At 36.0% G+C, this 25,344-nt stretch overlaps 1 protein-coding gene across 2 annotated transcripts in view; it reads right to left on the bottom strand.

The window, feature by feature from the left end:
- The window catches only part of ZC3H6 (zinc finger CCCH-type containing 6), a 69,816-nt gene that overhangs the window by 18,757 nt on the left and 25,715 nt on the right, over nucleotides 1-25,344 (bottom strand). For both annotated transcript variants that reach the window (XM_058683296.1, XM_058683297.1), the window contains exons 3-5: nucleotides 19,152-19,274; nucleotides 5,143-5,389; nucleotides 2,446-2,579 (exon numbers count right to left, since the gene is read on the bottom strand). In XM_058683296.1, the coding sequence (XP_058539279.1) occupies nucleotides 2,446-2,579; nucleotides 5,143-5,389; nucleotides 19,152-19,274 (504 nt within the window). The remainder of the gene's footprint in view (nucleotides 1-2,445; nucleotides 2,580-5,142; nucleotides 5,390-19,151; nucleotides 19,275-25,344) is intronic.

Here is a 25,344-nt window from a genome sequence, read left to right as displayed (position 1 = left end):
ACACAATTCAAGAAAAGAGGAAGAGAAAGGAAAAATGGAGGGAGAGAGAGAAAGCTAAACTATCTACTTGGTTATTTTAAAATTTACTCTAGAAGATGTATTACACTGGTATAAGGAAAACAAGCATAAAATATTTTTTAAATATATAAAGAAGAGGAAATGAAAGGATCTACCAGTAAAATAATATATATTTACAGAAAATTTAACAGCTGTTATAAAGACAAAAAAATTTAGATGCTTTATGGCTAACAGAATAAATAAGTCTTTCAAATCCATCAAAAATTTGCTTGTTCTGTGACTACCCTTGAGTTTTCAAGACTGTGTGAACATACAAGTATCTGTGAGTTTATCTGGCTTTAGGAAGATCTTACACTCCTTGGAAAGGATGGATCTATATTGGCCACTTTACCATGTTCACTCTATCCTGAATAGGTCTCCCCTAGACTACTCCCAAACATGAGCTACATGCTTGGGCTCTGGCACTCTTCTGGTTGTTTCTGGAATAAGAAGAAATCTCTCTTGACAGCCAATAAACTGAAACAGTTGGTAACATTTTAACCTTAATAAACAAAAGGAAAAAATATTCTAAATCTGATGAATGTAAGAGAAAGAATTTATTCTGATTTTCTATACCATGATAAAGAATCTTTTAGTTACAGTCCAGATCTGTAAACACCAAAATGTCAGTGCTTGGGGTGCCTGGGTGGCTCAGTCAGTTAAGCGTCTAACAATGGCTCAGGTCATCTCACGGTTTGTGAGTTCAAGCCCTGGGTCAGGCTCTGTGCTCACAGCTCGGGCAGAGCCTGGGGCCTACTTCATATTCTGTGTCTCCCCTCTCTCTGCCCCTCCCCGCTCACGCTCTGTCTCTCTCTCAAAAATAAACAAACACTGAAAAACAAAAAACATAAAAAAAATAATATGTCAGTGCTTGAAGGGCTCCTTAGAGTTAATTTAATTCCATACTTTCATTTTACACATTAAGCAAATTGAAACTCAGAGACAGGTAGTAACTTGTTCAAAGCCACACTTTCTTGGAAGCTAATTTTTTTTTCCAGGTATAGCGTGTAGGTATTGGTTATAGGAGAAAACTTACTTTAGAAAGTATTCACATTAATTTAGTCTAGGGAAAGTAGCACATTCTAGGGGAGTCTAGGAAGATGGACAGACAGGTTATAATTACTCAGAAATTTCAAGCTTGTTTCCAAAGCTGCTATTCCATGGAACAGTGAGTGGTTCAATGAATGTTAATAAATGTGGGTGGGATGAAGGAGTGAGTTCAGGGTTAAGTAAAATTTGAAAACAGTGGATTGAACAAAGTAAAACAGGATTTTTTATATCTAACTTGCAAGGAGCCTTTAATACATTAAAAAAAATTTTTTTTTAATGTTTATTTATTTTTGAGACAGAGAGACAGAGCATGAATGGGGGAGAGGCAGAGAGAGAGGGAGACACAGAATCCAAAGCAGGCTCCAGGCTCTGAGCTGTCAGCACAGAGCCTGACGCGGGGTTAGAACCCATGGACCATGAGATCATGACCTGAGCCGAAGTCGGACGCTCAACCGACTGAGCCACCCAGGTGCCCCAAGGAGCCTTTAATACATTAATGTTAACTGAGAATCCCCAAGAGTAGAGTGGTATGTGTTGGGTTTCACTAATTTACCTGGGCCTGAACTTTTTTTTTTAGCTCATACTTATTAACATCTCCCTAAATAGTGTACTAACAAATACATATTAAGAAATCTATGCCCATTATCTTTAAACCCAGACATCAGAAAACCAAGCATTTTCAAATTACAATACATTGCTATCAGTTTGTTCCCACTCAAGGTTGCAGCTTTTAATAATCTACCCTTGCTCTGTATAATTCAATCAATCTTACTGGAACAGTGACAGAATACTGAAATTGGGCCACTTAATCCAGAGTTGCCAAAAGGCTGAAATGTACATGTTCAGAGTTCAAATCAACACATATTTATTCAATATCTACCAAACACAAGGTACACAAATTCATCTTTCCAACCATTTATATCTCTTTTTCCTCTCTTTCAATGCTTTCAGTTTTACTAAGTTAATTTACCACTACAGTATCTCCCTTCTTATCAGCCCTGCTACATATTAAGCTATTATCATTTTAGTTCCATTTGCATCTGGGGAAAACGACTCCTAGGAAAGGAAAATACAGCAGAGAACTAATAGACCATACATTTTTGTTTTCTGACATACGAATTTTATTTTGAGGTGCTTTCAAACACATCCATTTTATTTCAAGGTGACCTAAATTTGCATCTCTATACTTGTATCATGACTATTAAAACAATTCTTTAATTATTTTTTTAAGAATCTGTTTATACTCATTTGATCTTAGCTAGAGAATTTTCATTTACTAGGAAAGTAGCATTACAATCACAGTGATTTCTCTGCAGCCAAACAGGTTAAAACTAGTACCTCTTGAAAGTCATCCATTCCTGAAAAAATATTAGGCCCTTTATTGGTTCTTCCCCCACGGTCTTTGCGTTTGATTTTCTTCGGCAAACCACGTCCACGACCAACATTAAAACTTTTAACCCTCTGTTCAATACCTAAAAGAGTTAAAATGTACTTCAAATATTACAGAAAAACAACGCAACTGTCAATCTATTAGCTTATAAGGAACAGCATATTTTAAATAGTATATAATATACAGTGCATTCTTTTTCTTTCTCTCTAGATTCAATGAAAAATATTAATTAAGTTTTTCCATTTTACTTTCTGGGTATTGCTTTTCATTTTTTTCTTTTTAAGGCATGTTAATGATAATAAAAAAGCAAGGCACAAGAATACACATGACTAGAGAAGTTAAATCTACTTTTGTTCTTTTTAATTTTCCTTAGAATAAGAAAACAGTTTTTCAGAGAATTAAACATTATATTCATCCCTAAGGAAGACATTATTGATATTAGCGATTAACTTGACCAAATTTTCTTTTTTTTTTTTTTAAACGTTTATTTATTTTTGAGACAGAAAGAGACAGCATGAACGGGGGAGGGTCAGAGAGAGAGGGAGACACAATCTGAAACAGGCTCCAGGCTCTGAGCTCTCAGCATAGAGCCTGACGCGGGGCTCGAACTCACGGACCGTGAGATCATGACCTGAGCCGAAGTCGGACGCTTAACTGACTGAGCCACCCAGGCGCCCCAACCAAATTGAGTTTCTAGTGATAATTTTGAATAGATATCACATATATTTCCAAGTAAAATTTATACTTGTCTTACTTTTTAAAAACTTGGTATTAAAAGTATCTAAAATTACCAAAATTAAATATTAGTATAGAATACAGAGTATTTCTCATTTTACCAAAGTCCCATAGAACTAATATATTTTCTTACGTATTACGTGATCTTAAACCTACAAAACAGCAAATAAATATATGAAAAAAATGTTTTTATCAAAAAGAGTCAAAGAAATTAAAATTTTTAAATAACATCAATTTTCACCTTTTCAAAGAATAGGGTTGGTAGGGATTTGGAGAAATTGGCATTTTCACACACTGGCATGCTGTTAAAAAATTGGTCTATCAACTTTTTGTAAATCAACCTTGGTATGTGGATTAAAATTCTTCAAATGTGTGGCTATATCTTTTGACTCAATTCTGCATTTCAGAATTTATTCTTAAAAAGTATTTGTGAAGATGTTTTCTGAGACATGTATAAATATGGTTAATCACAGAATTAAAAAAAAAACCTGGGTGCAACTTAAATGTTAAGTAGCACTTAAATCTCAAGTGGTTACTGTTACACAAACCTAAGACTTTGTTAAACAAATTATCGTATATCTACTTAATTGAATAGAATGCAGACATTAAAAGCTACTTGTTAGCGGAAGAATGAGATATACTTCATAGTTAAGGGAAAAAATAAGTAAAACAGCATGCATAATTTTTTGTTAAAAATAACTGTCAGAAAGATTCTGGAAGAATGTACACCAAATATACTAATGGTCACTGTTTTTGGGTGTAGGGATTCAAATTGCTTTTGTTTTATCTTTGATCTTTGTTGGGTTATTGTTTCCACACACAGAAAAGGTTTTCTGCATTTGGCCATGTATTACTTTCATATTTCAGGGGGAGGAAATGAATGTCAAAAATAAAAGAATACTCAATTCTTTAACAGAGCAAACAGGAAGAACTTGAAAGGGAAAACCCCAGGTGGGAATGGATGAGCGAAACCTCTCCATGTTCCCTTATTCCCCAAGTGGAATGATTCCTGACACCACTATGTCTAGACTTCAGAAACAAACTTACTAATTACAATAGCATATGCACAGGCAAATTCTTTTCCTTTTTAGGTCAGCAAAGCCTGGATACATATTTTTCAAAGGAATTTTGCTAGGAAATCAAGAAAAAATAAAGTCATAAAAATTACCACATTTACTCTTAACTAATTCCTTTTTTCAACAATAATTACAGTATAGTAACATAGGGTTTGGGTGCTCACTGCTTGACTTCAGCCTCATCTTACTCCAGTTTTCATGAAGCAGACATTGAGTGGACAGTTCTTAAGGTTGATTTGACCCTTATGTGACCCACAGTTTCTGTGGCAACTTGCCATGCTCTCTCCAGGCACCATGTGCCTCAATACAGCAGATGAACTGATGATCACTCCAGAAATTTCTTTAGTTTATGTTCTTATTTCCAATCTTGAAGAATATCCATAATCCTAAGTATAAGTACATTTGCACAGCAAAGATGATCACCATCTTTTAAAGTCTAATAAAAGAATAGCTTCCTAGAATTCTCTCCTTACAGGTCTAAAATATAAAGCAATGCATAGAGTAACAGAAACAACTGAAAAAGGTAGGCTATTTTTTCAGTAAACTGGTATTATACAAGGAAAGGGAAAAAAAGTAATGGGAAAATTGTTTTACATTTTTATATACTTTTAAAATATTAGGGTATCTTTCTAACTCAAATATTAAAATACTATGCAGATTAAAATATTTGTAGATGTTCGTCCTCAAAATCTAAAAATAAAGAAAAAAGAATTCAGGAACCACAGGAATAAGCCGATCTTGAGAAGGGACTGAGAAATTTAAGTTTTTACTCCATTGCTACCTGCTGTAGTAAGGTTCCCATATTAAAACACAGCCCGACAATTTCACACTTACCTTGCTGAACTTTCATTCTTTGTTTTTTCCCTGGTTCTTTAGAAAATGATCCTAAAGCAGTCGTTGAGGTTTCTTTAGCTTGTCTGTATTGTTTCAGCTGACTGGCAAAATCTTCCTCTGTTTCCTGACTGTAGGTACCAAAGTTGTCATCACTGTAGGTACTGTACTCATCATATTCTTTACCTCTAAATTTTTTGTTATGTTGACTCTTCTTTGATGTCATGTAGCTTCCTGATAAATGTCCATGCTAAGTGAAAATAGACAATAGTTATCAGGATTTTTCAGCTATATAAATGAATTGATAGTAACACAGGACATCTTTTTTCCCCCCAGAAATCTGGAGAAAAAAGGGGAAAGACAATTATAGTTCTGACTCTTGGCTAGTACTTGTCTATGACAGTATTTAAAACTAAGTTCAAAAAGCCAAGTGCTACTCTGGTATTATCAAACATTATAATTAATGTTCATAGATCCTTGCTGATGAGTGTGTTTTGTTCCCTTTTTGTTTTCCATGTCCGGTGTCTCAGTATTTGTACACAAAAGTATACTTAAAAATCCACACCATTATACATGAATTCCTTCTCTAAAAAGTTGAAAACATCTTTTGGAAAATATATGGGTACCTGGGTGGCTTAATAGGTTGAGTGTCTGACTCTCGATTTTCGGTCAGGTCATCATCTCAGTTTGTGGGATAGAGTCCTGTGTCAGGCTCTGCACTGGCAGTGTGGAGCCTGCTTGGGATTCTATCTCTCCCTCTCTCTCTCTGCCCCTCCCCTGCTCACATGTGTTCTCCTCTCTCTTTCAGAATAAATGAACTCAAAAAAAAAGAAAATAAGGAAAATATAGTAAAATAGCTTGAGGTGGGAGAAAATATATATTCTCCTAACATTGTCCCAAATGACAAGTTTAAGCATCTTATACTTAACAAAAAATCTGTATGTGTGGAAATTTTAGAAAAAGAATATTCTTATTTCTGAGGCCTAACAAGGATTTCTCTAAAACTTAAAAACATCTAGTGAATAAACTGCTGTTGGAAACTATTTACTATACTATACATGATTAATTTTATTAGTAATTTATTTTACTAAAAGCATATGAAAAATAAGAATACATTTTAGTCCTATAGTTTTATTTAATGGTAGTATTCAATTCTACCTCTATTCACTAAAATACTTTTTATTAGTTCTATCATATCTTCTGTCAATCTTTTAAAAGAAAGGAAGAAAAGATGCACGTAATTGCAATTTGAGGATCTAGCAAAAACCGAGGCCATGATTCATCTCCAGCTTAGCACATTTAAAATATAATGCAAAAATACTGCCTACCCTGGCAGATTACCAACATGAGAGTATGTGTTTTTAATAAAACGTAGAGAAATATTAAGATCTCTTCAGTAATTATAAAATAGAAAAAAAATAGTTAAGTAAAAATATCAAATCAATTGGCTCATCAATTTTAAATTTTGAAGACACTGTATTAGATTTCTGATTTGTTTCAAGTAGTATTTTTAAAATTTATAAAAAATTTATAAACTGGTCTCATTTAGCACTTCAGAAATTCAGAAGGGGATTAAGAATTGCAGCCAAGGGGCGCCTGGGTGGCTCAGTCGGTTAAGCGTCCGACTTCGGCTCAGGTCATGATCTCATGGTCCGTGAATTCGAGCCCCGAGTCGGGCTCTGTGCTGACAGCTCAGAGCCTGAAGCCTGTTTCAGATTCTGTGTCTCCCTCTCTCTGCCCCTCCCCTGTTCATGCTCTGTCTCTGTCTCAAAAATATATAAATGTTAAAAAAAAAAAAATTAAAAAAAAAAAAAAAAAGAATTGCAGCCAAAGGGCAGTGTTTCTCAAATTTTTTATAAAAGTACTATGAAAATAAAATAATTGTTTAGATTAAGTTGAAGATTAATTTTTAGTTGAGTAGTGCTTATTTTTCCTTTTATTAAAAAATGTGATTCTATGACATACCAGACCAAATGGATTTCATAGATATATTCAGAACATTTTATCCTGAAACAGAATATACATTCTTTTTAAGTGCACACAGAGCACTCTCCAGAATAGATCACATATAAGCCACAAAACAAATCTCAACAAATTAAAAAAGATCAATGTGTCTTTTCTGACCACAAGACAATGAAACTAGAAATCAATCACAAGAAAACCTCTGGAAAGATCACAAATACCTAGAGGTTAAATAACATGCTACTAAACAATGAACAGGTTAACCAAGAAATCAAAGAAATAATAATAAAAAAAAACCATAGAGACAATTGAAAATGAAAACACAATACTCCAAAATCTTTGGGAGGCAGCAAAAGTGGTTCTAAGAGGGAAGTTTACAGCAATACAGGCTTACCTCAAGAAGCAAGAAAAATCTCAATAACCTAACCTTATGCCTCAAGAAGTTAGAAAAGGAAGAACAAATAAAATCTAAAACCAGAAGAAAGAAGGAAATAATAAAGATAAGGGAATAAGTGATATAGAAACTAAAAAACAACATATCAATGAAACCAGGAGCTGGTTCTTTGAAAAGCTAACAAAATTGATTAAATCTCTGGTCACTCATTTAAAAAAAAAAAAAAAAGAGGACTCTCATAAACAAAATCAGAAACAGAAGAGGAGAAATAACAACCAACACCACAGAAACACAAACGACTGTAAGAGAATATTGTGAAAAATACATCAACAAACTAGACAACCTAGAAGAAATGGATAAACTCCTGGAAACATAGAACCTAACAAAACAATCAGGAGGAAACAGAAAATTGGGACAGACAGATTATTAGCAATGAAATTGATTCAGTAATCAAAAAACTCCCAATAAACAAAAGTCCAGGGCCCAGATGGATTCACAGGTGAATTCTACCAAACATTTAAGGAAGAGTTAACACAACAGCCAAAGTATGGAAAGAGCCCAAATGTCCATCGATGGATGAATGGCTAAAGAAGATGTGGTATATATATACAATGGAGTATTACTCAGCAATCAGAAAAAATGAAATCTTGCCATTTGCCACTATGTGGATGGAACTAGAGGGTATTATGCTAAGCGAAATTAGTCAGTCAGAGAAAGACAATTATCATATGACTTCACTCATATGAGGACTTTAAGACACAGAACAGGGGCCCCTGGGTGGCTCAGTCGACTGGGCCTCTGACTTCGGCTCAGGTCATGATCTCGTGGTTTATGGGTTTGAGCTGCGTGTCGGGCTCTGGGCTGACAGCTCAGAGCCTGGAGCCTGCTTCAGATTCTGTGTCTCCCTCTCTCTCTGCCCCTCCCCCCTCACGTTCTGTCTCTGTCTCCTTCAAAAATAAATAAACATAAAAAAAAATTTAAGACACAGAACAGATAAACACAAAGGAAGGGAAGCAAAAATAATATAAAAACAGAGAGGGGGACAAAACATAAGAGACTCTTAAATATGGAGAACAAACAGAGGGTTACTGTTTGTGGGAGGGGGGATGGGCTAAATGGGTAAAGGGCATTAAGGAATCTACTCCTGAAATCATTGTTGCACTATATGCTAACTAACTTGGATATAAATTAAAAAAATAAAATTAAAATTAATAAAATAAAATAAAATAAATTAGAGTTAATACCTACTCCTCTCAAACATCTCCAAAAAACAAAAGAGGAAAGAAAACTTCCAAATTCATTGTATGAGGCCAGCATTACCCTGCTTCTAAAACCAGATAAAGACACAACCAAAAGAGAACCACAGGTATCTCTGATAAACACAGATGCAAAAATCCTCAATAAAATCTTAGCAAACTGAATTCAACAATATGTTAAAAAAATCATTCATCACATTCAAGAGGGATTTATTCTTAGGATGCAAGGGTAGTTCAATATTCATAAATCAATCAACATGATACATCACATCAGTAAGAGAAAGGAAAAAAATATGATCATTTCAATAGATGCAGGAAAAGCATTTGACATAAATACAATATCCATTCACGAAAAAATTCCTCAACAAAGCAGGTTTACAAGGAACATACCTCAACATAATAAAGTACTTATATGAAAACCCCATAGCGAACATATTCAATGGGGAAAAACAGAGCTTTTCTGCTAAGATCAAGAACAAGACAAGGATATCCACTCTCATCTCTTTTATTCAACATAGCACTGGAAGTCCTAGCCACAGCAATCAGACAAGAGAAAGGAATAAAAGGTATCTAAATTCGTAGGGAAGGAGTAAAACATTCACTATTTGCATATGACACAATACTATATAGAAAACCCTAAAGACCACTAAAAAACTACTAGAACTGATAAGTGAATTCAGTAAGGTCATGGATACAAAATCAGTGTACAAAAAGCGTTGCATTTCTATACACTAATGAAGGAGCAGAAAGAGAAATTAAGAAAACAATCCCATTTACAGTTGCACCAAAAATAATAAAATATCTAGGAATAAACTTAACCAAAGGGGTGAAAGATCTGTACTCTGAAAACTATAAAACACTGATAAAAGAAACTGAAGATGACACAAGCAAATGGAAAGACATTCCATGCTCATGGACTGGAAGAACAAATATTGTTAAAATGTCTATATTACCCAAGGCAACCTACACACTTAATACAATCCCTATCAAAATACCAATAGCATTTTTTACAGAACTAGAACAAACAATCCTAAAATCTGTATGGAACCACAAAGAACTCAAATAGGCCAAAGAAATCTTGAAAAAGAAAAACAAAACTGGAGGGGTGCCTGGGTGGCTCAGTCAGTTGAGTGAGCAACTCTTTGGCTCTGGTCATGATCCCAGGGTCGTGGGATCAAGCCCAGTATCAGGCTCCGCACTGAGGATGAAGCCTGTTTGAAATTCTCTCCCTCCTCCTCTGTCCCTCTCCCACTCTTTCTCTCTCTCTCTCTGAAAAATAATTTTGAAAAAAGAAAAACAAAACTGGAGGGATCACAATTCTAGACTTCAGCTTATATTACTAAGAAAGCTGTAGTAATCAAAACAGTATGGAACCAGCACAAATATAGACACATAGATCAATAAACAAAACAGAAAGCCCAGAAATAACCCCACAATTATATGATCAATTAATCTTCAACAAAGGAGGCAAGAATATTCAATAGGATAAAGTCTCTTCAACAAATGGTGTTGGGAAAACCGGAGAGCTACATGCCAAAGAATGAAATTGGACCACTTCCTTACACCATACACAAAAACAAACTCAAAATGGATTAAAGACCTAAATGTGAAACCTAAAACCATAAAAATCCTAGAAGAGAGCATAGCAGTAATTTCTCTGACATTAGCCATAACATCTTTCTAGATCTGTCTCCTGAGGCAAGGGAAACAAAAGCAAAAATAAACTACTGGGACTACATCAAAATACAAAGTTTCTACACAGCAAACAACCAACAAAACTGTTGAGTATTTCTTTTTTTTTTTTTAATTTTTTTAAATGTTTATTTATTTTTGAGAGAGACAGAGACACAGAGCATAAGCGGGGGATGGGCAGAGACAGAGGGACACAGAAGCAGGCTCCAGGCTTTGAGCTGTCAGCACAGAGCCTGATGTGGGGCTCAAACTCACAAACTGAGATCAAGACCTGAGCTGAAGTTGGACGCTTAACCAACTGAGCTACCCAGGCGCCCCAACTGTTGAATATTTCCAAAAAATAAATCTAACTGCAAATGATTAAATTTAGGTATCACATCAGTGTTTGATATATTAAATGGATTTAAAACCTTTGTCATTAGGCACAAAAATAATTCTAGCTATTAAAATATTCTGAGAAATGGCAGCTCCATTTACTCCAAAATCAATAGACACACTGAATATACAGATATATTGACCTAACTAGATAAAATTATTAACTAGAGTATAATCCTTTTTAAATTTTAAAAGATATTATAATAAGCATCATTTATTCAATAGTTATTGAGCAACCTCAACTATAAAGAAGGCAACAGAATAATGAAAGGCAATAGAAAGAACTCTAACATAGTATTTTTTTTTCTAAGCTTATAAGAAATTAGGAACACCAAATTAGGAAAAAGAATACAGCTCTGTCTACAGAGCTGTATTCTTTTTCCTAATATGGTGTTCCTAATTTCTTGTAACAGACCAGCAGAAACCAGAACTCAGAAAGTCTAGGATTTTTCAGATAGGTGCACAATGATCTGAATACTCCCCAGTGTTCCTGAGAGCATCGTGATTTTTCTAGCATAAAATACGATTTATACTGAAGACTTTGTTCAGATAACACAACATGCCTAAGAAAAATATAAAGTATATCCTATTGTTTAAATTTTTTTCTATTTAAAACACTTCAAATAATTTTTGCACTTAAAGAGGTAGATGTCACAAAATTTGTATGTGAAAGCTCTAACCCCCAATACCTCAGAATGTGAGTGTATTTGAAGACAGGGCATTGAAAGAGGTGATGAAGTTAAAATGAAGTTGCTAGGGTGGCCCTGATCCAATCTTACTGGTGTCCTTAGAAGAGGAAATTTGGACACACAGAGACAAGAGGGGTGTATATGCACAGCAGAATGACCATGCACGACAGCAAGAAGGTGGCCATCAATAAGCAAGGAAGAGAGGCTAAACTGATCTATCTCTTATGGTCCTCAGAGAAAACCAACCCTGCTGACACCTTGCTCTGGCACTTCTAGCTTCCAGATTACTAGAAAATAAACTTCTAATATTTAAACCACTAGTCTGGGATATTTTGTTATGACAGTGGTAGCAAACAAATATATGCTGTATGATTTTCAAAGACTTGAAATTTGTGGCATAGGCCTACAAGAGGTTCACTTTAGACCCAAAGACATCTGCAGATTGCAAGTAAGGGGATGGAGAACCATCTATCATGCTAATGGACTTCAAAAGAAAGCTGGAGTAGCTGTACTTCTATCAGATACCTAGACTTTATTTATTTATTTAAAAAAAATTTTTTTAATGTTTATTTATTTTTGAGAGAGAGAGACAGAGCACAAGCAGGGGAGGGGCAGAGAGAGAGAGGGAGACACAGAATCTGGAACAGGCTCCAGGCTCCGAGCTGTCAGCACAGAGCCCGATGCAGGGCTTGAACCCACAAATCACAAGATCATGACCTGAGCCAAAGTCCGACGCTTAACCAACTGAGCTACCCAGGCACCATAACAACCTAGACTTTAAAACAAAAACTGTAACAAGAGATGAAGAAGGGCACTATATTGTAATTAAGGGGTTTATTCACCAAGAAAATCTAACAATTGTAAATACTTATGCCCCCAACTCGAACAACCCAATATACTAATCAATTAGTCACAAACATAAAGAAACACACTGATAATAATACCATTATGGTAGAGGACTTTAACACCCTACTTACAACAATGGACAGATCATCTAAGCAGAAAATCAACATGGAAACTATAGCTCTGAATGATACACTGGACCAGGTGGACTTAACAGATACATTCAGAACATTTCATCCTAAAGCAGCAGAACACACATTCTTCTTGAGTGCACATGGAACATTCTCCAACAGATCACATACTGGGTCACAAATCAGCCCTCAACAAGTGCAAAAAGATTAATACTGTGCCATGCATATTTTCAGACTACAACACTATGAAACTTGAAATCAACCACAAGAAAAAATTTGGAAATACCACAAATACTTGGAAACTAAAGATCATCCTACTAAAGAATGAGTGGGTTAACCAAGAAATTAAAGAGGAAATTAAAGAGTACATAGAAGTCAATGAAAATGAATACATGATAGTCCAAAACCTCTGGGATGCAGCAAAGGAGGTCATAAGAAGGAAGTATATAGCAATCCAGGCCTTCCTAAAGAAGGATGAAATGTCTCGAATACACAACGTAACCTTACACCTAAAGGAGGTGGAAAAATAATAGGAAATAAAGCCCCAAACCAGCAAAAGAAGGGAAATAATAAAGGTTAGAGCAGAAAACAATGATATTGAAATTAAAAAAAAAACAAAAACAAAAACAGGGGCACCTGGGTGGCTCAGTCGGTTGAGCGTCCGACTTTGGCTCAGGTCATGATCTCGCAGTCTGTGAGTTCGAGCCCCGCATCGGGCTCTGTGCTGGCAGCTCAGAGCCTGGAGCCTGCTTTCGATTCTGTGTCTCCCTCTCTCTCTTCCCCTCCCCTGCTTATACCCTGTCTCTCTCTCTCTGTCAAAAATAAATAAACATTAAAAAAAAAAAAACCAGTAGAACAGATAAATGAAATCAGGAGCTGGTTCTTTGAAAGAATTAACAAAAATTGATAAACTCCTAGCCAGATATATCTAAAAGAAAAAGGAAAGAACCCAAATACATAAAATCAAGAATGAAAAAGGAGAGATCAAAACCAACACTGCAGAAATACAAATAAAAATAAGAGAATATTATAACCAATTATATGCCAATGAATTGGGCAATCTGGAAGAAATGGACAAATTTCTAGAAACATATAAACTATGAAAACTGAAACAGGAAGAAACAGAAAACTTAAACAGACTCATAACCAGTAAAGAAATTGAATCGGTAATCAAAATTCTCCCAAGAAACAAGAGTTCAAGGCCATGGCTTTCCAGGGAAATTCTACCAAACATCTGAGAGTTAATATCTATTCTTTTGCAGTTGTTCCAAAAAAAGAAATGGAAGGAAAACTTGCAAACTCATTCTATGGAATCTATTTGATTCCAAAACCAGACAAAGACCCCACTAAAAAGAAGAACTACAGACCAATTTCCCTGATGAACATGTATGTAAAAATTCTCAACAAGATACTAGCAAACCTAATCCAACAGTACACTAAAAGAATTATTTACCACAATTAAGTGGGATTTATTCCTGGGATGCAGGGCTGGTTCAATATCTGCAAATCAATCAATGTGATAAATCACATTAATAAAAGAAAGAGTAAGAACCACATGATCCTCTCAGTAGATGCAGAAAAAGCATTTGACAAAATACAGCATCCTTTCTTGATAAAAACCCTCAAGAAAGTAGGGACAGAGGGAACACACCTCTAGATCATAAAGGCCATATCCAAAAGACCCACAGCTAATATCATCCTCAATGGGGAAAAACAGAGCTTTCCTCCTTAAGTCAGGAACACGACAGGGATGTCCACTCTCACCACTGTTATACAAGATAGTGTTGTCCTAGCCTCAACAGACAACAAAAAGAAATAAAAGACATCCAAATTGGCAAGTAAGAAATCAAACTTTCACTCTTTGACACAACATGATACTGTATGTGGAAAACCTAAAAGACTCCACCAAAAACTGCTAGAACTGATAAGTGAATTCAGCAAAATCGCAGGATATAAAGTCAGCGTACAGAAATTGGTTGCATTTCTATACACAAAGAATGAATCAGCAGAAAGAGAAATCAAGGAATCTATCCCATTTACAATTGCACCAAAACCCACAAAATACCTAGGAATAAACCTAACTGAAGAGGTAAAAGATCTGTTTATGGAAAACTATAAAAAGCTTATGAAAGAAATTGAAGACAGAAAAATAGAAAAACATTCTATGCTCATGGATTAGAAGAACAAATACTGTTACAATGTCAATACTACCCAAACCAATCTACATATTCAATACAATCCCTATCAAAATAACACCAACGTTCCTCACAGAGCTAGAACATACAATTCTAAAATTTGTATGGAACCAGAAAAGACCCTGAACAGCCAAAATAATGTTGAAAAAGAAAACCAAAGCTGGAGGCATCACATTCTGAACTTTAAGCTATATTACAAAGTTGTAATCATCAAAACAGTATGGTACTGGCACAAAAACAGACACATAGATCAATAGAACAGAACAGACAATCCAGAAGTGGACCCACTAATGTATGGCCAACTAATCTTCGACAAAGCAGGAAAGAATATCCAATGAAAAACAGGCTCTTCAGCAAATGGTGCTGGGAAAACTGGACAGCGACATGCAGAAGAATGAACCTGGACCGCTTTCTTACACTATACACAAAAATATTCAAAATGGATGAAAGACCTAAATGTAGACAGGAAACCATCAAAACCCTAGAAGATAAAATAGGCAGCTACCTCTTTGATCTTGGCCGCAGCAATTTCTTACTTGACATGTCTCTGGAGGCAAGGTAAACAAAAGCAAAAATGAACTATTGGGACTTCATCAAGATAAAAAATCTGCAGAGTGAAGGAAACAACCAACAAAACTAAAAGGCAACTGACGGAATGGGAGAAGATATTTGCGAATGACATATACAATAAAGGCTTAGTATCCAAAATCTATAAAGAACTTATCAAACTCAAAACCCAAAAAACAAATAATCTGGGGAAGAAATGGACAAAAGACTTGAACAGACACTTTTCAAAAGAAGACATCCAGATGGCTAATAGACACATAAAAAGATGCTCAACATCACTCACCATCAAGGAAATACAAATCAAAACGATAATGAAATACCACCTCATACCTGTCAGAATGGCTAAAATGAACAACTCAGGAAACAACAGATGTTGGCAAGGATGTGGAGAAAGAGGATCTCTTTTGCACTGCTGGTGGGAATGTAAACTGGTGCAGCCACTCTGGAGAACAGTATGGAGGTTAGTCAAAAAATTTAAAATAGGGCTTCCCTATGACCCAAAAATTGCACTACTAGGTATTTATCCAAAGGATACAAAAATGCTGATTCCAAAGGGCACATGCACCCCAATGTTTATAGCAGTGCTATTGACAATCGCCAAATTATGGAACGAGCCCAAATATCCATTGAATGATAAATGGATAAAGAAGATGTGGTATATACATACAATGGAATATTACTCAGCCATCAAAAAGAATGAAATCTTGCTATTTGCAACAATGCGGATGGAACTAGAGTGTATTATGCTACGCAAAATAAGTCAGAGAAAGATAAATATATGATTTCATTCATATAAGGAATTTAAAAAACAAAACAGATGAACATAGGAGAAGGGAAGAAAAAATAAAAACAGAGGAGGCAAACCATAAGGGACTCTTATACAGAGAACTGACAGTTGCTGGAGGGGTGTTGGGTGGGGGGACAGGCTAAATATGAGTGATGGACATCAAGGAGGGCATTTGTTGGGATGACCACTGGGTGTTACGTGTAAGTAATAAGCCACTAAATTCTACTCCTGAAACCATTACTACACTATATGTTAGTTAACTAGCTTGGATTTAAATATAATCAGAAAATAAAATAAAATAATATCTGCAGCATGTGTATACATGTCTCTTTTTCCATACTGAAAATATAAAATATTTTTTCAAAATATCAGAAATCAAAGAATAAAACTGAAAATTGCATTTCTCTCCTTAAAGGCAATACCTCAAAACCACAATAAGAATGCCACTTCAAGGAAGAACAAATATTGTTAAAATGTCAATACTACCCAAAGCCATCTACATATTCAATGCAATCGCTATCAAAATAACACCAGCATTCTTCACAGAGCTAGAACAAATAATCCTAAAATTTGTATGGAACCAGAAAAGACCCTGAATAGCCAAAGCAATCTTGAAAAAGAAAACCAAAGCAGAAGGCATCACAATCCCAAACTTGAAGCTATACTACAAAGCTGTAATCATCAAGACAGTATGGTACAGGCATAAGAACAGACACTGAGATCAATGGAACAGAATAGAGAACCCAGAAATGGACCCACAAACGTATGGTCAACTAATCTTTGACAAAGCAGGAAAGAATATCCAATGGAATAAAGACAGTCTCTTCAGCAAGTGGTGCTGGGAAAACTGGACAGCAACATGCAGAAGAATGAACCTGAACAACTTTCTTACACCATACGCAAAAATAAACTCAAAATGGATGAAAGACTTAAATGTAAGACAGGAAGCCATCAAAATCCTCTAAGAGAACACAGGCAAAAACCTCTTTGATCTTGACTGCAGCAACTTCTTACTCAACATGTCTCTGGAGGCAAGGGAAACAAAAGCAAAAATGAACTACTGGGACCTCATCAAAATAAAAACTTCTGCACAGAGAAGGAAACAATCAGCAAAACTAAAAGGCAATGGGAGAAGGAATGGGAGAAGATATTTGCAAATGACATATCAGGTAAAGGGTTAGTATCCAGGTTCTGTAAAGAACTTATCAAACTCAACACCCAAAAAACAAAGAATCCAGTGAAGAAATGGGCAAAAGACATGAATAGACACTTCTCCAAAGAAGACATCCAGATGGCCAACTGACACATGAAAAAATGCTCAACATCACTCATCATCAGGGAAATACAAATCAAAACCACAATGAGATACCACCTCACACCTGTCAGAATGGCTAACATTAACAACTCAGGCAACAACAGATGTTGTCAAGGATGCAGACAAAGAAGATCTCTTTTGCACTACTGGTAGGAATGCAAACTGGTGCAGCCACTCTGGAAAACAGTATAGAGGTTCCTCAAGAAATTAAAAATAGAACTACCCTACAACCCAGCAACTGTATAAATTGGATAAAGCAATTGGATAAATACTAGGTATTTATCCACGGGATACAGGTGTGCTGTTTCAAAGGGACATATGCACCCCAATGTTTATAGCAGCACTATCAACAATAGCCAAAGTATGGAAAGAGCCCAAATGTCCATCGATGGATGAATGGATAAAGAAAATGTGTGTGTGTGTGTGTGTGTGTGTGTGTGTATATATATATATACACACACACACACAATGGAGTATTACTCAGCAATGAAAAAGAATGAGATCTTGCCATTTGCAACTACGTGGATGCAACTGTAGGGCATTATGCTAAGTGAAATTAGTCAGAGAAAGACAAATATCATATGACTTCACTCATATGAGGACTTTAAGAGACAAAACAGATGAACATAAGGGAAGGGACACAAAAAGAACATAAAAACAGGGAGGGGGACAAAACAGAAGAGACTTGTAAATATGGAGAACATACAGAGGGTTACTGGAGGGGCTGTGGGAGGGGCGATGGGCTAAATGGGTAAGGGGCACTAAGGAATCTACTCCAGAAATCATTGTTGTACTATATGCTAATTTGGATGTAAATTAAAAAAAAAAGAAGAAGAAGAAGTAAAAACTACCAACAACAACAAAAAGAATGCCACTTCACACGTGTTAAGATGGCTATTATAAAACAAACAAACAACAAAAAAAAAAAAAAAAGAAGAAGAGAAGAAGAAAACCTAAAGCAAAACAAAATAAAACAGAAAACCCAGAAAATGAGTTTGGCAAGGATGTGGAGAAACTGGAAAATCCCATGCATTGTGGTGGAAATGTTAAACAGTGCAGCCATTCTGGGAAACAGTTTGGTGGTTCCTCAGCAAATTAAACATAGAATTACTATATGATCTAGTAATCCCACTCTTAGGTATACAGTCCAACAGTCAACAGTCAAAAGGTGGGAGAAATTCATGTGTCCACCAACAGAGGAACAAACAAGATATGATATATCCATACAATAGTATATTATCCAGCCTTAAAAAATGAAATTCTGATACATGTTAGATGAACCTTTAAAAAATTATGATGGGGTGCCTGGGTGGCTCAGTCGGTTGGGCGTCCGACTTCGGCTTAGGTCATGTTCTCACAGTTCGAGGTTTGAGCCCCACATCAGGCTCTGTACTGACAGCTCAGAGCCTGGAGCTTGCTTCTGATTCTGTGTCTCCCTCTCTCTGGCCCTCCCCCACTCCTGCTCTGTCTCACTCTCTCAAAAATAAAGAAACATTAAAAATTTTTTTAATTATGATAAATGAAGTTGGACACAAAAAGACATATACAGTATGACTGCACCTATATGCCTACGGAGTAGGCAAATTCATAAAGACAGAAAGTACAGGAAAGGGGGAAGTGAGATGTTCTCATTTAATGGGTACACACCTTCTGTTTGGGATGATGAAAAAGTTCTGGAAATGGATAGTGGTGATGGTTGTACAACATTGTGAATATACTTAATGCTACTGATTGTATACTGAAAAATGGTTAAAATGGTAAATTTTATGTTATGTATATTTGACCACATTTTTAAAAAGGCAATACCTGAGAAAATGGAATGTCATAATCCCTGTAGAAACCAGCTCTTTTTTTGTGGGAACTTTCTGTATGTTCAACATCTGAATCGAGGCTGTAGTCTGAACTATCATCACTAGACGGAGAATTATGCTAAAAGGGAAAACACAATTATGTTACATTTGCAAAAGGAAGAACATTTAACTAGTAACTAGATAGACTTGTTTCAGCCAGAAGTGCCAACCAATAGACAGTATTAGCCTAGTAGGTTCTGAAGTATTAACTGAAAAATCCTTGCTCTACTACAGGCCACCACCACCCCAACTTCTCTAAAATTTTCTGAAGAAAAGTATATCTTCCCCTCTTCTTAGGGACTTAAGAGCAACATTATCATCATCATCCCTGTGATCCAAGGAACTGTGCTCCACTATGCTTAAAGTGATCTTAAAGTTAATCTCTAAAGAATAAAACTAGATCCTCAAAGAGGAACATAGAACATGAGTAGAGTATGAATCAATTTATTTTTACCTAAAATAGCTTTAGAATTCTTATTCTTTTGTGTAAGTACCCTAAAACTAAAAGATACCAAAACATTCCAAACTATAAACATGAAATAAATCTAACCCCCAAAATTGAACAAAAGTGAAATGGAAACCAGAAGGAACTGATAATGATGAGCAGATATCAAGAGTCAGCTTTTTAAAATATGTGTGCATTTCTTTAAAAAAAGTCACCAAATCTCGATGTAGTCAAAGTAATTATCTTCTCAGGTTAAGCATTCTTTTTCAAGAATTCTTAAAAGTTCTTATCAGCGAAGATACTCAGTAAAAATTAGGTGAACTAAATTGAACTCGGATGCTTTTACAATAGAAGGATCTGTTTTCCTCTACCCCATTCTTTTTTTTTTTTTTTTTTTAATGTTTGTTTTTGAGAGATTGAGACAGAGCATGAGCAGGGGAGGAGCAGAAAGAGACCAAGACACATAATCCGAAGCAGGCTCCAGGCTCTCAGCTGTCAGCACAGAACCCCATGCAGGGCTCGAACTCACAAGCCATGAGATCATGACCTGAGCCAAAGTCGGACATTAGACCAACTGAGCCACCCAGGTGCCCTCCTTTACCCTTTAATTCTTAAAGGTTCTTTTAAGAAAAACAAACTTTTCCTCCACTTTGTTCTTAAATGTTTTCAGGTTTTGTTTTGTGGTAGTGCTATTTCTGTTTTTGCTGATTTGATAGGTGATACGAAGCAATCTTTTCATAATTATGCTATGAAATCCTTCAAACTTAACTATCTACTATTTGTTAATTAGGGCTTGAAATAATTATTGCCCATTTAAACATTTTTTTTAATGTTTATTTATTTTTGAGACAGAACATGAGCAGGGAAGGGGCAGAGAGAGAGGGAGACACAGAATGTGAAGCAGGCTCTAAGCTCCAAGCTGTCAGCACAGAGCCCGACGTGGGGCTTGAACTCGCGAACCATGAGATCATGACCTGAGCCGAAGTCGGACGCTTAACCGACTAAGCCACCCAGGTGCCCCAATTATTGTCCATTTAAAAGCCAAGTTTGCTAAGTCACTAGCAGAAGTCAGCTCCAGTTCCAAGGAAAACCTTTCAGTTGAAGATCACAGAAGGGATAAAACTTGATTAAGAAGAAACTCAGGGGCACCTGGCTGGCTCAGTTGGTGGAGCATGTGACTCTCAATCTCAGGGTTGTGAGTTCAAGCTCCACGTTTAATATAGAAAATACTTAAAAATAAAATCTTAAAAAAAAAAACAAAAACAGAAACAGCTCAGACGAAGACAGTGCTTCAGGAAAAACCACCAGGGAAAAGAAGGTTCTGCTTAAGGGAGAAGTTTCTTCAGGCTACTCCAAAAAAGTGAGGCTAAAAAACATATTGACTTTAAGAAGGCTATTATCAAAATATATATACATGTGGCTCATATATAGTAATAAGTAATTATTACCTGAAATTAGCAACTTGACTACATTAAAAATAGGTAGTAAATAGAATATATCAGAAAGGATGGTGTATCACTTCTGAGATTATGTCATAAAAAAGACTATAATTTTCATCTTGGATGCTTTCTCTTTTTCTCTCTCACTCTTGGGTCACCTGCCTTGGGGGAATCCAGCTGACATCAGTGAGGACACTGAGGCAGCCTGTAGAGAAGTCCACATGGTGAGGAACTGATGAGGCCCACCAAGAGCCAAGTGAGTGACCACGGAACAGGATCCTACCTCTGTCGAGCCAGCCATGAGATGACTGAAACCTCATGAGAAAAGGTGAGCCAGAATCACCTTGTTTAACTGCATCCAGTTTCCTGACTGACAAAAGCTGGGAGATAAATCTCTGTTCTTTTAAACTTCTAAGTTTGGGGTAATATGCTGTTCAGCAATAGTTAACTAATAAGATACTGGTGTCTGGAAATGCTGTGCTTCCATAACAAGCATCTAAAAGGCAGGAGTGATTTTGCTACCAGACGGTGGATGGATATTGGAACGACTTTAAGGAGAGCCTTAGTGAAAGTCTAAATTGCCTTGAATGAGCAGTGCCTGGCTGGCTCAGTTGGAGTAGGCAACTCTTGACCTCTGTGTCATGAGTTTGAGCCCCACGTAGGGGACAGAGATTACAAAATAATAATAATGATAATAATAACAATAACAATACATAAACTGCCTTGAATGATTGTTAGCAAAATTTTGGACTTTGAGGCAACTTAAAAGAAAGTGAGAGATAGCTTATTAAAACTGGAAGAAGGGACATTCTTGTTATGCAGTGGCAGAAAGCTGAACAACACAGCTGCATTCAATAACATGCAAAGTAGAAAATGTTATCTAATGAACTAAGTGATCTAGTTATGATTTTTGAGCACAATGTTGAGGGGTTCCTGGGTAGTTCAGTTGGTTAAGAGTCCAACTCTTTTTGGGTCAGGTCATGATCTCACAGCTTGTAAGATGGAGCTCTGCGCTGGCAGTGCAGAGCCTGCTTGGAGAATGATTCTGTCTCTTCTTTCTCTCCCTCTCTCTGCCCCCTACCTCGTCCTTGCTCTTTCTCACAAAATAAATAAACTTTTTTAAAAAAGTTTATTTTTTGAAATAAAAACGATTTTAAAGCAAAATATTGAAAGTAACTATCTGTCAAAGAAAATAGATAAATGAAAGGCTGTTAAAAAGGAGATGAAACTTGTTAGTTTTGAAAGTTCTTAGCTTCAACAGAGTGAGTTTTAGTTTTGCTTTTCCCTTTTTTCTTTTCATTCTCTTTTTTCTTAGGAAGGCTCTATGCACAATGTGAGGCTTGAACTCAGATTCTGAGATCAAGAGTTGCATGCTCCACCGACTGAGCCAGCCAGGCAATCCCCCCTTTTTTCTAGATTAGTCTGGCCGAAGATTTATACATATATTGTTGATCTTTTTTTCGTAACTACTGACTTTTCATTCTAATTCATTAAGTTCTGCTTGTAACTTTATCAAAAGTCCTTCTTTTTGTTTCTTTTGTTTTGATTTGCCACTTTTCTAGCCTTTAATACTATAATGCTATAATTTTCTCCTGATAACTGCTTTAGACATATTCCACTAGTACTTACATATCAAGAGTTCTCATTATTTTCATGAAATTCTGCAGTTTTAATCTGTTTTCCCTATATTCCACAAGGTATTTATAGTAGGTATTTGAATTATAAAGTAAAAAGGCATTTGTTTTGACTTTATTAGTAATGTCTAGTTTTATTGTATTGTGGTTTGATGTTGCTTTTTGTAACATTTCCACTCTATCAAAGTAATTGGAGCTTATAAGGCATACTATGTGGCCATATAATGAGAGGATGATGTGTTCTCAGGATTCAGAGCTTACAATTTATTTATAATCTCTCTTTAACATCCTTACCACCTTTTCATCCACTTGATTGATCTAAGAAAGGCATATTGGTGTATCTCCTGTTATTACTATATTCCTATTTCTTCTTGTAGCTCCCATAGTTCCTGCTTTTCAGAAGTTGCTTTTTGGGGGGATATAAAATATTAATAAACTTATATTTCATTATGAGTTGTAAACTTTAACATCATAAAATGTTCTTCTTTGTTTCTTTCAATTCTTTTTGACCTAAATTTGACTATCTCAGATATCAACATTATGACTTCTGCCTTCTCTTTCTTTGCATTTGCCTCGCATGTCTTTACCCATTTTTAAAATATTTTTCTTGTACACAGAGTTGGATTTTGCATTGTTGGGGTATTTAGAAAAGTTTATATTTTTGTCTCAATTATTTTTTTCATACAGCCTTTTTCCAATAACCTTACTCCCTGTCCCTTCTATGCATACTTTTTTTTTTTTTTTTTTTTTTTTTTTTTATTGAGAGAGAGCGAGCACACACGCAGGGGAGGGGTAGAGAGAAGGACAGACAGAATCCCAAGCAGACTCTGTGCCATCAGACCAGAACTCAGGAACTGTGAGATCATGACCTAAGCCGAGATCAAGAGTTGGATGCTTAACCACCTGTGCCACCCAGGTGCACATACTGTTTCTTTACCAACAGGACCAATACTGAAGTTTGGCAGTAACCTCTTCTCCTTTCTCTCTTTTATTCCCAGGATAATAATGTGAAGCAACATCCTTTTACTGTCTGTTAATAACTATAAGGCGATCAGTAACCTTATTCTTCTTGCCATATACTCTTCTGCTTTTCCTGATATTTTTTTCTAGTTGTAATGTACAGATACATAATATACTGCTCTTACGTCCATCATTTAGTCTTAATTTTATAAGGAAATATATGCATGTATATAGATCCCTCTCTTTCAACTAGTCATTTTGGTTATCTAAACTTGTTCTCTAGTAGAGTCTGTAGGAAGGCTCATGATAACAATACTTCCTAAGTTCTACCATATATAGTTTTTCTGAGGACTATATATCTGAAGGTCAGTATTTAGCTGGATATAAAATTCTTGAAACCAATTCTTATTTAAATATGGCATTCCATCATCTTTTGGCATGAAATACTGATATCAAAAATTTCTATATAAATCTGATTTTCTTAGGGGCACCTGGGTGGCTCAGTCAGTTGAGTATCTGACTCTTGATTTCAGCTCAGGTCATGATCCCAGGGTCATGGTATCAAGTCCCACGTCGGGCTCCTCGCTGAGCATGGAGCCTGCTTAAGATTCTCCCTCTCTCTCTCTCTCTCTCTCTCCCTCTCCCTCTCCCTCTCTCTGTCCCCTCAACTGCTTGAGCTTTCTCTCTCTAAAATAAATAATTTTTTTAAATCTGATTTTCTTTTCCTAATAAGGGACTTGGTCTTTTTTGCCTAGATGACCAAAGGATGTGTCCTCCAAATTGTATTTATGCTGTTTGATCACAGCTTTATATTGCTTTCTTAATTTTTTTATCATTTTGTAAATTAGGTTAAATATTTTATATGTTTTGTGGGAATTCTTTCTCTTTTGGAAGAATATTCTCTCCATTATTCACCCTTTCTTTTAAATAGTAACTTACATGGAATGTGATCATGGCTTTATCTTTTCTCTAGGGTTATTTGTTCTGTTGTTTGCATGAAGTATTAATAAATATGGCTATGTATCCCCTGAGATATGCCTCCCTTGCTTCTTTCCCTCATTTTTTTAAATCTATTTCTTTCCTTGCCTGGTCCTAATATGCTTGTCCTCTTAATTTAGATTCTACTGTGAGCAGTTATGTTCTCAGTATAGGATTCTGTCCGAGAGAGAGATTTGGTTGATCAGTAATAGGAGTTCATCAGGCCCAGACCATTCAAGCATCATTGAAATTCATGTGATCACCTTACACTCACATGTGAATTGGAACTAGTAAAGCCCCCTCTCACTTTCTGCTGCTGTTCTCAGTTTGGCCTATGGACTTTTCATGTTGAGTGGCAGGGGGATCCCTCCATTTGAGATAAGATGGCAATTAGCTTTCTAGAGGTCGCATTACCTTCCCTCTGCTTCAGTATGCACAGTTGCTGATCCTATACTGGTCTTGTTGCTGTCTGTAGTTTGGCCTTAACCATTAGTATTTTTAAGGTTTGTAGGGTAACTTGTTTCTTTCATTTTTTAAAATATTTATTTATTTATTTTGAGAGAGAAAGAGAGAGAGCAAGATCGCACTTGCGAGCAGGGGAGAGGCAGAGAGAGACAGAGAGAGAGACAGAGAGAATCCCAATCAGGCTCCACACTACCAGCAGAGAGCCCAGTGCAGGGCTTGATCTCACAA

The sequence above is a fragment of the Neofelis nebulosa genome, chromosome 9 (genome assembly GCF_028018385.1).
Source record: "Neofelis nebulosa isolate mNeoNeb1 chromosome 9, mNeoNeb1.pri, whole genome shotgun sequence".
NCBI lineage: Eukaryota > Metazoa > Chordata > Mammalia > Carnivora > Felidae > Neofelis > Neofelis nebulosa.
Note: the sequence above shows the minus strand (reverse complement) of the source record. Positions and strands in the feature narration are given on the sequence as shown.